The 14,049-nt window shown below is 42.9% G+C and overlaps 1 protein-coding gene across 1 annotated transcript in view; it reads right to left on the reverse strand.

Annotated features, from left to right (window-relative positions):
- LOC103366703 (potassium voltage-gated channel subfamily H member 2-like) overlaps window positions 1–13,029 on the reverse strand; it is a gene marked incomplete at its 3' end in the record, with an annotated part of 42,684 nt that extends 29,655 nt beyond the window's left edge. The window contains exon 1 of the mRNA XM_008294492.1: window positions 12,954–13,029. Coding sequence (XP_008292714.1) covers window positions 12,954–13,029 — 76 coding nt within the window. The remainder of the gene's footprint in view (window positions 1–12,953) is intronic.
- Window positions 13,030–14,049: the final 1,020 nt, after the last annotated feature.

Raw genomic sequence — 14,049 nt, forward strand, 5'->3', positions numbered from 1 at the left:
TCTCTGCATGACAACGATTTAGATTTTTTTCATGCTATGAAAGGAATCCCCTAATGCCTTAAAATGGTTTAGGTTCCTTTTTTTTTTTGCTGTTGTTTCTTTAGATTGTGCAGATGTATGAAGTCCCTGCCTTTCTCTCCACCCTCCTCAAGCACACCAGCTCACCTATGGCTCTGCTCAAACCAGACAGAAACCAAATTTAAAGAAGAATAATGATACAGAAATCCCTTTGTTGGGTATGTTACCAACAAAACCCTAAGTTTTAGAGCAGTCCTATGTTAATACGCCACATTGTGACAATGCAGATGTAGCGACTGAGGCTGGGCTCTGAGCTACCTTCACTGAAGACGATTTAACAAAAGTTACACAGTCTTGTACCTCCTGCTACATCTACATTGCAGGTGCGATTGGCTGTTTGTGATTTCTTCAGCATTAATCCAACAAAGTCATCTGCACAATTTGCCTCCAGCATTAATTAAACCTGAGTCACTGGTTGCCACCACAAAAACCTGCATACTTCGATGCTGAGCTGAGGCAACCTAATCTGGGTAAAGCTGCTCATTATAAAGCCCAAATGAGGATAAAGAGGAATTCATGTCTTGTACAAAAGACAAATAATGGTTTTTAAGCTCTTTTGCTCAGGAACACACAGCCTCTTCCCCCTCAGCACACCCCAGCAGGTGCCATGTTGCCCAACTGGATGTGTGCCCATTCGAGATCAGGAGGCAGTTAGGCATGGCAGCCCAGCGGGCATCTGCTGGACACCAGAGATGGAGAGACTGAGACACGAGAAAACAGGCTGTCAAATGAGACAAAGAGCAGCATGAAGGAAGGAGCGAGGTGGAGAAGGAGGCCAGCGAGAGAGCAGAGTCTTTACAAGCTCCGAGAGTTTACAAGTACATGAGTGCGCTCGTGTACTGTGCCTGTGTTCTTTTGCGTGCCCCCTCGGTATCATGTGTGGGTGTATGTGTATGAACGAGAGAGAATGGAAGAAGACAAGAGACAGAGGGAGAGTGTGAGCGAGAGACGAGTGATTTCACACCAGCAAAGTGCAATCTCCAAGCACTGACTCACTCCTGACTCCAGCAGCAGTGTAGCACTGTTGCTGTGTTTACACCCTCCCAATGAAACAGATGGAGCAGAGAAACAAAGCTAACCACCGGACAAGACCCTCAATCTTGTATTCATTCTGTAGTGACGGCAGCACAGCGACTACTGAGGCCTCTTTGCAGATGAATGTTAATATCAGTCTAAACACTTGTAGAGCCACCGTGCAGCTGCAGGAGAGGACAGGAGGGAAAACAGCTCAACGATGGCAGCAGTAAAATTAGAAAAATCCAGCAAGCCAGCCTGCAGATGGAACCCACAAACGTCTTGTTCCAGCCTAATCCATGTATGCAAGCCATATGTTGCTGTGGGTGTGTGTAACATTTGCATGTACTAAGCAGCAGTTACAGTAGCGCAGAAGGCACGTCTTTCTTCCAGCACTGGGAACATCAAGGCTCCGAGCCTTATGCAACTGTGAGCCGAGCTCATCAAAGCATCAAGAAGCGCATAAGCGTCGAGCTCTAAACGCCCAGGTGGACGACCTGCTGTTGCTGAGTGAACAGAGACTCTGTGGGCCTGTTTAAAGAGCCACGAGTCGCAGAGGGAAATGATTTCAAGTTATTACACCTAAACCGCATGACAAACCGTGGAGTTCATGATGGTGTTTTCGTGGCAAATCGGTTAATTTCAAGTGGAAAAGTGGAAATAAATCTTGGAACAGTTCTCATTTGATGAAGACGCACTTACAAATTTAAGCAATGAATAGCTGGAGAGACAAAATGGAGGAAGCTATTGTAGCTCACTGTCCTTGCTGCTACCTTCTACTTTTATTCAACCTCCCACTGTGGGAGTATAAACCGCTCCACAGAAGAGGAAGGTTTACAGACAGGAATGAAACAGGAATTACAAATATGTCTCTTAAGGTGACACAGTGCAGGGAAACTGGTGGGATTTTAAACCAATGCTTATCGCCATCAAACCTGCACAGAAAATTACTTACAGAGTTTTTTTCTTTTACAAGTTTTCTCCAATGCAATGCTTAAATATCTAAATATAGCAATACATATCTAAACATGCTAAAATGTGCAGTGATTTCTAGAACAGAAATCTAAACATTGGATAACAGCAGCTTCAAAATTCGTGTTTTATTTTGTTGACACATAAGAGCCAAAGGTTTTTACAGAGGGGATGTTCTGTTGTTGTCACTCCATGAATCAGAAAAAAAACATTTGTTTTTAGGAACAAAATGTTCTAGAAATCTGGCTGATATATGAACAAAATCCCTCAGAATATAGACAGAAATAAAACTGGAGAGTTTGCTTTATATAAGTGTTGCTGTACTGAATATTTCTGCCACATAGAGTACGAGAAAACACAATGTTGTTCTGTAATTAAGATCTACCAACATAACCAGACATAATGTAGTAAAATAAACACTTGAATGTGTATTTTGGATGTTTTCTTTCCTCTAAAGTGACAGAAGATGTCTTAAAACTGACCAGTGTGTGAAGAACACTGATTTTTCCTGCAGTCTTTTACCTTAAATACACCGTCATTGTGTTTTCCGTTTAGCAAGCTAATGAGCTAGTGAGCCTTCAGACTAAAATGTACCCCTAGTTACCACACCAACAGGCTTGCAGAGCTTTTAGTCCCCTTTAACATCTCTTAGTGAATGAAATGAGGAGAGCTGTTGTGACTCATAGATAACGTCCAGCTTGTGTCTCTGCTGCCAACGTACTCCAGCAGCTTCTGTCCAGCTGAAACACTCACTGCTGCTATTGAAGGTCCTAATGAATGAAATACTGGAAGCAAACCAGGAGGAATAACATGTCACTGCTATAATATTGTATGTTCTTTTGTCAATTTGCTTTCACTTTATAATCAGAATATTCTTCTCAGATTGGTCCCAAGATGTGCATCGTTTCACATAAATAACAAAAACACATTTAACCAAGCGACAAAACAAATACCATAACATATATTGCATCAGGCGTTATGAATAAGTGGCTGCAGTGCATTGATTCAATCCCTGCCTTCAGTGTTTATTGGTCCACACAGGAACAGCGAGAAATATTTAGAATTCTGATTTAACAGTTTGACAGACTGAGGAACAACAGAGTTCCCTGGAGCCTGTGGGACTCTGATTCCTCCGTTTGATGGTAAAAGCTGATTTTCCTCAGATAAACTATGACAGGGGTCTGATGTAGGCTAATATTATCTGCCAGAGATGTACAGACAGAAATATTCATTGGGTAAATGCAGCTTGAAAACTAAATTGAAGCAACACATCTCTGAACAGACACACAGGAGCTCCAAGCTGAGCAGACAAACAGCGGGACCATACACCGGCTCCATACTGCACGGCTCTGTATTATGGATCGGAAAAACAATAACCGGATCTGTTTGGTGCATTCGAGTGACCTCAGTGTCCACAAAATAAATAAATGTCTTGTTGTGCCTTCCTGCAAATAGATTCTATATGAGCACCCCGGGATAAAGCAGCATACATATGGACACTCAAACTTCTTCAATCTGTGTGTTAAGGACAAGAACAGGTGGAAGATACAAGTTCACCAGATGCCAAGAATCTTTCTTGTGTCTTTTTTGGATGAATATTAAATGTACTCCGTTCACATCCATGCACTAATCCATCTGTATGATAACAAAGAATACTATCAGTTTCCAAGAACACGTCGTAATATCATCTGAAAACTTCAATATTAACGTATTTGGGAGCTCAGAACATGTTGAATTTGATATAGTCCAGTCAGTAACACGCTCTCCTAAAGACCAGTAAAAACGTCGTTCATTTGTTAATGTTTCAATGTGGTGTCTTTTTTTTCCCCACAATTTGCTATTGTTTAGCACAGAGTAGCTGTAGTGCTTGAGCAGAGTTACAGGTGAGCTGGTGTGCTGAGCTGCAGCATGTGGGGAAAAAATTCTGATCTTTGATACACAGAGATGAATTTTTTGGGGGGGACTTAAGGGGATTTAACTAAATGTGACACTAAGCTAACTATCAGGTTGATCAGGTGGACTATATTTTAGTTACCTGCTGTTGCTGTAGCTACTTATAATGCTATAAATAATAATAATGAAAATTGAGTCAGCTGTAAAACTAGATTGTCTGACTGTGCAACTGTTACAATCCATCCATCCATCCATCCACTATCTATACACTGCTTAATCCTCACTAGGGTCACGGAGCCTGGAGCCTCTCCCAGGGCGAAGGCAGGGGACACCCAGGACAGGTCACCAGTCTATGGGAAGAGCATGCAAACTCCACACAGAAAGATCCTGGGTGTCCTCACTGGGATGTGAAGCGGCGACCTTCTAGCTGCGAGGCTACGGTGCTAACCACTGAGCCACCTTGCAGCCCAAATGTTACAATGAAACTCTGAAATGAATTGTAAAGTGCATCTTAAATATTATCAAATAAAAAATACAAAAGATGAAGTTTTTTGGTATAAACACCCACATATGTATCTGAACCAGGATCTTGTATTATTGACACATGATTGTTATTTGTAACAAAGCAAGGAGCTAAAAACGTTTATTTAAATTGATTCATTGCTTTGAATCCTGTCCTGATAGAAATACATGCGTTTGCAGCTTCCACATACTGATATGACATCAGTCCTGAAGCAACGCTGCAATGAGCATCAGCAACAGTTACACATCTCCATGTATTTACCTATAGACCAACATTGCCAGCAGTGTAGTGATTGAAAGACCAACTGCAATAGTTCATCAAGCTCTCTCGAGTGTCTAGCAACGCATATTTCTTGAAACCAGGCGAATGGATTTTGCTGTACCACTTTCTAGTAAGACAGATGGTGCAATATGTTACATACACAAGCTGTAAGCTTGAGACGAACTTCTGATTTTGTGATCTATGAATAAACATGATTTTACTTTAAGCACACACCTGTCACTCCCAGCGAGCTTTCCTCAAATCTGGTGCATCTGTTGATCACTTATTACACTCTGTCAAGTCCAGAAACAAAAGCACTCTGTCCTTTTATATGTGACATTAAAGCTATTCTACAAGTCCTGCAAAAACACAGCGTCAAACCCAGCAGTGACGAGTTGATCTGCTTGTTTCTGACTCTCTGCCCTCACACTCAGGTGCATGTGTTGCTATGGACGTAAATATATATACAACCATTTCCAAGAAACCGAGAAAATGTATCAGATTCGCTGCGTTCTGAAGTATTTCCAACAGCACCGTGGTGTTTTTTGAATTGACTCAAAATAAACGATCGTGTCATTGAGTGTGTAATGAAGCAACGCAAGCACAAGAACGTGGCTCAGCGAGAGTTTTTGGACAACAACGGAGCTCTGTGGCAGAGAGGAACAACATACATCAGTCATCAGATACACACATGCACACACATTACTTGTTAACAGAAGATTCTCCTGCCTCAGGCTTCTTAAACCATCTGTGTCCTCACTTTTCATGCTTTCATATCGTGAAAGTCTCAATTCTCTGTCTTTAAAGGTCAGAAGGTGACATCCATCTCTGACTCTCTGACCAGTCAGTTGGTCTGAAACTGGAGCAAATCATTTGTCAGTGTGCTCTGTGTGATCGCTGTAGCAGCTGTTAAACACCTGCAGCAAGCACTCGTCGCACACTCAGTATTAAAAATGATTTCTAAAAGGTGTGGAAGGTAAAACTACCTGCAGCTGCTTAAGAAACACTGTACCTCTACCCTCTACTGCTGTGTGTGTGTGTGTGTGTGTGTGTGAGGGTGGGTGGGAGTGTGGGTGGAGGAGTGGAGGGGGGGGGTCAGTTGCTATGGCGATGGAGTGTTTGTACTTCAGCTGTAGAACGGTAACATCCTCCCCAGAGTACAGTGACTTCAAGGCTTGTAATTGGGCAAAGTCTTCTCCAAGGAGCGCCAAATCGACAACAACACACCACCCAAAAGGTTGCCGTGACCTCCCACCGAGGTCAGAAGTGTTGTTGGTTATTGTCGAGGAGGCTGTCTGTTGCAGTCTAATCTGCGTGGAGCAGCATGGATATCAAGCATGGGGGATCGCAGTACAGTAAACAGAGAGGGATACATGCTCAGAGGATCAGTGTACAGTAAGCAGAGACGCTCTGAAGTCAGGGGATAACAGCGCATAAAATACCCGAGCTGGAAACCTCCAGGGCCAAATTTCCACACGCACGTTTGACCACTGTTTCCCATCTACTTAGCGAATTACTTTTTGCTCTTAAGGGGGGTGAAATCTAATTGCATGCATTGTTTTATCCAAATAGGAGAGGTATTCAGAACAAATAGCAAACCAGAAACAGTAAACATGTTGTCCCCCATGAATTATGCATTCTCTGACAAGGCCACTTGCAAATGAGACTCTTCAAACAAACAGCACACCCTTCGGCCAATCGGTGCAATTTCAGAGTTTGCCAACAGAGAAACGAGGAGCGGAGGTTTGTGAGAGAGGTGGATATGTCACAGCGGAGCAGCAGCACACTTTATTCGCCGAAATTTGGTCTGACCGGCTGTGTTTCCGACATTTTGGGCCCGCAGCCAGTCACTCCTCACACAACACAAAGAGACATGATGAGTGTGGGAGGGATTCAAACAGCCATTAATCAAACACAGAAATGAATGAACATTTGCTCAGATTCAGTGAGAGCCCATGATGTTCGGTTCAATGGATCTCATAATGCCCTCTCCGAGGTTGGTCATCCTCTACTATAAGCAAATATCACGCTCCTCATTATTTCTCCTCCAGTGGATACATCAATAATCTCTATGCAAAACAACCCTGACCTCTTCCTCGCGTCTCTCTAATAATCTAATAAACACCTTTACTCTGGAAATCAATTCTTACCTGCTGCCGTGCATCACTGTCCAGCTGCCTCTCGGCTGTTGGGCTCCTATATGCTGCTCATATTAATGCACTTTATAGCCGTTGTTAAATTAACGCCACAGGGCTTGATGGAGATCATAACCCACTATATGTACGATATCTTAGTCATTAAAAATACATAGGTGTAGCACAGTTTTGTTATATGAACCACATGTGTATCTTATAGCTATCATATGTACATTAATTTTAAAATGGTCTGAAAATATTGAATGAAGCTTTATGGATCATGACGTTTTCAGCTTCTCTATAGACAATTAAAATGTAGATTATGTGGCTCGTAATTCTTCATGTCTTTGTCATTTTTACACAGAGGGAACACATAACCAGCGTGAAATATTTTTCTACCCAAGGCGGTGTTCAGACAGACACGAGTGTGAGGAAAAAAACACACACCTATTATTAATTTGAACGCGTGCCAGTGCAGAGGGCTCAGCAGGAAAAGGAACAAAAAAGACTAAACATATGGTGGTCTGGTTGAAAGTTGAAATTAAAGGCTTAACCTTTGCCAGATGCTGTGGGGGCCAATCAGGTACATGCAGGATTACATTCCTTGTAAATTACTGTAACGTCAACACGATTAGATTTGATTGGATTCAGAACTTGTCACTGAGATAACGGAACACAGTGTAGAATTTAAGATGTGGTGGAATCGCTTTAGGGCCAATATGAAAGTGTTGAAACCAGAAGTTTACATTCACTGTAAAACAGGAACATAACCTTTTTTTTCTTACTGTCCAACATTAAATCAGACTAAACTTTTCCTGTTTTAGATTGGTTAAGATTACCAAAATTATTTCTATTTGCTGAACGCCAGAAACACGAGAGAGACAATTTTTTTTTTTTTTGAGAATATTTGATCATTTTATTCAAACTCAGAAGTTTACATACATTTCCTTGGTGTTTGGTAGCGTTGCCTTTAAACTGTATGACTTGGATCTTTTTTTTTTTTGGGATTTTCTTCCAAAAGCTTCTCACAATACTTTGATAGAATTCTGGTCCATTCCTCCTGACAGAACCGAGTCAGGTTTGTATGCCGCCTTGCTCCACACGCCTTTTCAGCTCTGCCCAAATTTTCCACAGGATTGAGATCAGGGCTTTGTGATGGCCACTCCAAAACATTGACTTTGTTGTCCTGAAGTCACTTTGTAACTAATCTGGCAATATCCCTAGAATCATGGTCCATTTGGAAGACCCATGTGCGCCCAAGCTGTAACTTCCTGGCTGATGTCTTGAGATGTTGCTTTAATATTTCCACATAATGTTCTTTCCTCATGATTCCACCTATTTTATGAAGTGCATCAGTCCCTCCTGCAGCAAAACACCCCCACAACATGATGCTGCCACCCCCGTACTTCACAGTTGGGATGGTTTTCTCAGACTTGCAAACTTTCCCCTTTTACCTCCAAATGTAACCATGGTCATTATGGTCAAACAGTTCAGTTTTACTTTCATCAGACCACAGGACATGACTCCAGAAATGAAAGTCTTTGTCTTTGCATCTGAAAACTGTGATCTGTCTTTTTTTTATGATGCTGCTGGAGTTATGTCTTCTTCCTCTGTCAGTATCCTTTCAGCCCATGTCGGTACAGGACTCGTTTCACTGTGGATAATGACTCTCTGACCAGCTTCAGCAGCATCTTCACAAGGTCCTTTGCTTTTGTTCTGGGGTTGATACGCACATTTCACACCAAAACACTTCATCTCTGGGACACAGAACTCGTCTCCTTCCTGAGCGGTATGATGGCTGGACATTGACATGGTGTTTATATTTGCGTATAGTTGGGGCGTCGCTATAGCTCATCTGGTTGAGCTGGTGTCCCATATGCAGAGGGGCTATAGTCCCCGATGTGGAGGTCATGAGTTTGAATCCCGCTCATGGTCCTTCCCCCATTTTTCTTCCCCGCTTTCCTGTCTCTCTCTGTCACTGCACTATCAAATAAAGGCAAAAAGGCCAAAAAAAACAACTTGCTTGTAATTGTTTGAACAGATGAACGTGAAACTTTCAGGCATCTGGAAATTGTACCCAAGGATGAACCAAACTTGTTGAGGTCCACAATTCTCTCCCTGATATCTTGGCTGATTTCTTTAGATTTTCCATGTTGCTATAAAAGGAAGCAGTGTGTTAGAGGTGTTCCTCCAATTAACGCAAATGTTGTCAATTACCCTATCAAAAGCTTCCAAAGCCATGACATCATCATCTGGGCTTTCCTCAATGGTTTGATAGCTTAATCTTAGTGTATGTAAACTTCTGACTTTGAAGAAAGTGTTAAAAAAAATCTCTAAAAAATGGAAATAATTTTGATAATCCTAACTGACCTAAAACAGGAAAAGTTTAGTCTGATTCAATGTCAGACAGTGAGGGGGGAAACACAGATGATGTGTATTTTTATACAGTGTATGTAAACTTCTGGTTTCAACTGTACATGAGCAACATGACCAGTACAAACTACTGCTGTTCAATATACACTCTGAAGTAATGAAATCCTGTCTCAGAGTCGAATATTTCTTCCCTCTGGCGTCTGATGAGCCTCCTGACTTCAGATACATTCATTACTTAAAATGACCTTTGAATGCATCATTTTTCATCATCTTACCAGGAAGCAGCGTCTTGCCTCGTTTCAGCGCAGGGCTGCTTTTCACTCTCAGTGAGCACTAATTGAAAATCTGACATTAAAGTTTTCCCTCTCTTGATGTAAGACTTTGGAACTAATCAATTATTTGCAGGTTTAATGTTTTCTTTTTTTCTTTTTTTACCTTGTCGATGTGTCTCATATATATGCTTGAAGGAACATTATGAGTGAAATAAGGAGTCAGTCATGGCTGAGTGTTTCCACATTAAAGCTGTTTGTGTGTGTGTGTGTGTGTGTGTGTGTGTGTGTGTGTGTGTGTGTGTGTGTGTGTGTGTGTCATCCCATGTTCATTTGGTACATTTTGGTTCCATCTGGTTTGTCATTTGGTGAGTTTCTCTATTTTCCAGAAAGCCGATGCATCAGGGCTACTTTGGAAAAAGAAAAAAAAAGTTGAGGCGGACCTTGTAAGTACAGTAAAAATACATGGAAAAATAATAAGAATTTTTTTAGTGTGTATCTTAAATCTGTGGTGATGTCATTAAAAGAGGTTTTTTTCCAAGTTCAGGGACGTCTTTCATTTGCTCCGATGATGTCTAGAAAGGGTCCTAAAGAGGTAGGCATTAATTGAAGATATGAAATACAAGAATGTGACACTGTGCGTCTGTGTGTGCGTGTGTGTGTGTGTGTGTGTGTGTGTGTGTGTATGTGTGTGTGTCATCTCATGTTCATTTGGTACATTTTGGTTCCATCTGGTTCGTCAGTTTTTTTTCTTTTCTCCAGACTCGTGGACTGATCAAACTGCTGACACATTTCAACCTGCAGTTTTCATCGCAGTGGATGAACTTCTACATTCATATTTTTGAAGATATATGAAACAAAACTTACCAAAATGATTGACACATTATTAATTTTTTCCCCACTAGAGTGCTGCTTTTTACATACATTTACTTCGTGGAAACATGTACAGATTTGTAATGCAGACCACCCAGCTTAGTGCCTCATAAACTTCATTTAGAGACCATTTCAGAAATAAGCCCAGAGAAGAGACTGTTTGAAGGGACACACTACATAACGGGTGATGAAGGTCTGCACTTCCCTCCATCATCATCTCCTCCACAGCTGAGCATCAAGCATCCAACAGTTTGTGTTTTTTCAAAACCTGCCCCATCCTAGAAACCAAATGACTCTGCCACATTCACTCTACCATGAAGGCTGCTGGCCCCACCTTCCACATGAGAAAGTTTCCTTCATGTACCGTATAAGCGAGCGAACAGGATAAACCCGCTCCTGATCGCTGTTCAGATGAAGCTCGCTTGGCCTGTAGTATGGAACCAGCATTACCTCGCAGTGCAGAAACCCACACCAGACTCTTCTTGTCATTAACACTGGTTTACCGAACTCTGGATAACATGAGAGGAGGGGGCTCAGGTTTCAGGGATGTGGGGCAGTGGGGTCACTGTGGATCCAGAAGGATGGAGGAGAGGAAATACTTGAGAGTGTCCGCTAATCTTGTGTTAAAAACAGAGATGTGGTGTTTACTCTATTAGTTTTCACCGAATAAATCAATTAGCTGCCTTGATAATTAAATAAATAGTTTGAGTAATTAAACATAAACAGAATATATTTAGGTTGTGAACAAAAGAAGACGTCATCTGGAGCTTTCGCATCGACATTTTTCATCATTGTCGAGATTAATCAAGAAAATAATTCCCAGTTGCTGTCCTTGTCAACACTCTGCTCAGTTAAAACTTTCAGGGATTCGAACTTCAACCACCACTAGTGAGGACGTCTCCGCACCCGCTTGCATCCGCCAACAGTCCTCCTCCGTGTCCACCACTTCCACAACCATCAGACATCATCGGCCTGACCACAGAAAATTCACCCGACGACACGAGTCATGTAAAGTTACTGAAGTTCTCTCAGTTGTAGGTAATGCTCTCCTCTCTCATAAATAACCTCCGTCCTGCCAAACACCGAACAAGCTGCAAATATAAAGAAACATGTAAGATATGAACTACGCGAGGTGAGTCCAGCGAGCAGTGGAATATGTTCACCTTTGCAGAGTCATCCACGCTCATCAGGACGGAAAAACAAGTACCACAGGATTAATGTCAATTACCCAACTCCAACGTCAATTATTCAACTCCACTGCACTTGTGTGAAGTTGCTTTTCAGCACCTCTGTGTCGGAAACAGGTTGTTTTTTTTTCTGCACCGTAGCTGACCCAGAACACCCTACGAGACTCTTGTGAGCTGCTCAAGCCAACAGCACATTGGTGGTTGGTGGTTTTCAGCATTTAGAAAGAGGTTCCTCAAGACTTCCCTTCAGCTCATGCACGGCTTCATCCCATCAGCCCTGAAAGACATAACTGACCTTTGAATCCCCTAAAAGCTGCATTTGGATCAACCTGACTGACAGAAACCTGAAAGTGACGCCTGTTAATGATACACATCCTCCGCTTTTCCCTCAAACCATCCTCACCTTCTTCATCTGCCCTGAGGTGAGCTAGTGGAGGAGACGTGCCGTTCGAGGCGGGTGAAGCACGTTTGAAGGCCGGTCACACGTTCAGAGATGGAAACAACATGAACGATTTGCATCAAAGAAAACACCGCCGCAGGGAAGCGAGGACAGATGAAGCCCGCGCATTCTGAAATATAGACAGCCTCAAATTCCATGCCCCTGGGCTCCTATGCAAAATTTAGCAGCTCAGATGTATTGTTTGTTTTTGAAGCTTACATTTGTTTACTATTTTATTCTTTCCATGCAAACACAAAACGAAGCATATTATAGTTTCACGCTTGATGAGCAGATGTACGGTGGACTAGGTTTATTGAAGTGCATAAAAAAACTATTTTACATATCTAGACTAAGTGAGCCAGAGACAATTGATTCCATGCCCCCAAAAGCAGATAAGTGTGTCCAAGTGTGGTGGAGACAAAATCAGTCAAGACAGCAGCAGCATGAGACGCTGAGAGGGACATCAGAGCATGAGAGGATGTGCACAAACTAAACTGATGTCATTTGTTAAAGTCATTTACTGTTTTAGTTGATAAAAAGGCAGAATAATTCCTGAATGACAGACGTCTGCAGGGTTCAGAGCTGAACAAAATGTTCACTCAGAGGATGTAAACAGCCTCCTCAGGTCAGGGTGAGTGTGAGCCTTTAAAGGAAAAGTCATGTTTTTAAACTAAAGATTTCCCCAGATTTCTGTTTAAACGTGTTTCAGGGTTCCCTCCCTCTCTGGGCCAAACACCAGCCAACACTTAAACACGCATCAGCAAACATCATTATTGAGGTTAATTCTAGAAAGCAAAGCGTCAGTTAAAAGTCTACATCATTAGGATGCCAAACAGCCTCTGTGACGAGAAATCAATTATTAACTGAGTTTTAATGACAGAAAATCGGCTGCTCAGCTCCCAGAATGATCTCAAGGACGAAAAACTACAATCTTACTTTGACTGTCAAATTTCCTGATGATGGTGTCCAGGAAGGTGTTCTGTGGAGCCACATGGCCCCTCCGGACCGGCATCTTCGCTGCGGTGGCTCCTGGACTTTCAAAGACTTTGCAGGACTTTTGTTGTTATCAACCCCCCGAAGCTGCGTTTCCAAATCCCCGCAGCCGAGCGCACGATGCTCACTGCGCTCCCCGCATGGACGCTCAGCCCCGCCGGCTTCAGGGGCAGTAATCCGGGGGCCAAAGTTTTCCTAAGTTGCTCAGAGAGACAGCGGCTTCTTGGAGAATCTCCAGCAAAAAGTGAGGACAGGAGAGTTCTGGAAAGGAGGCGCACTGTACGCACGGCAGATCTGAGCCGCTTCCAGCCTCCAGTTTCCAGGTTGAGAGGAGCGAGGGTGTCTGTTTCTGTCCCCCGAGGGGAGGGCGGCCTGTCAAGTGATATTTCTTGCAGGTCTCACACTCGGTGGAGCACAGCAGACCTCTCATCCTGCACTACAGCCCGCTCCTGAGAGGCAGGCTGGCCGAGGTTTCCGACGAGCGTCGTTGGAGCCATAGTTGGGGCGCTGGGATGCGCGTTTTTTTTTTTTTTTTTTTTTTGTGATTTCTTTCTCCTTCTTCCACCTCCTCTCTGTTCCTCTGGAGCTCTGCGTGTCAGAGTGGAGGGAGAAAGAACAGAGTGATGATGAAAAGAAAGCAGCAGATCGTCAGCAGCTTGAGTCGTCCTAGATCAGTGTTTTAGGAGGTGTTCTCGGTATCTCTCCTCCTCCTCGCTGTGCGCTCTGCCGGATGACTTCAGCTCCACTGGCGTCTAGCTGCGCCTTTTTTTAACCCTTTGCTCATCAGCTGCTCTCACTTTTTATGACGGACTGAGGAGGAGATGCGTCCTGAGCTCTCTGAATCCTCCTCATCTCCAGAGGCAGCAGCTTAAAGTTAACCACAGTGGAGCCCTGAGCCGCCTCAAAGGTGCCCCCCTTCTCATTAATGAACTTATCAATTATTCATTTGGCATAAAATTGATCATTTGTCACAACTGGAGGAAACTGGTGTAAAAATGACGCCCTGGAGCTGAGTCCTTCAAGATAAAAGAGAAGGTGC

The sequence above is a fragment of the Stegastes partitus genome, unplaced genomic scaffold, assembly GCF_000690725.1.
Source record: "Stegastes partitus isolate 25-593 unplaced genomic scaffold, Stegastes_partitus-1.0.2 Scaffold967, whole genome shotgun sequence".
Classification (NCBI taxonomy): domain Eukaryota; kingdom Metazoa; phylum Chordata; class Actinopteri; family Pomacentridae; genus Stegastes; species Stegastes partitus.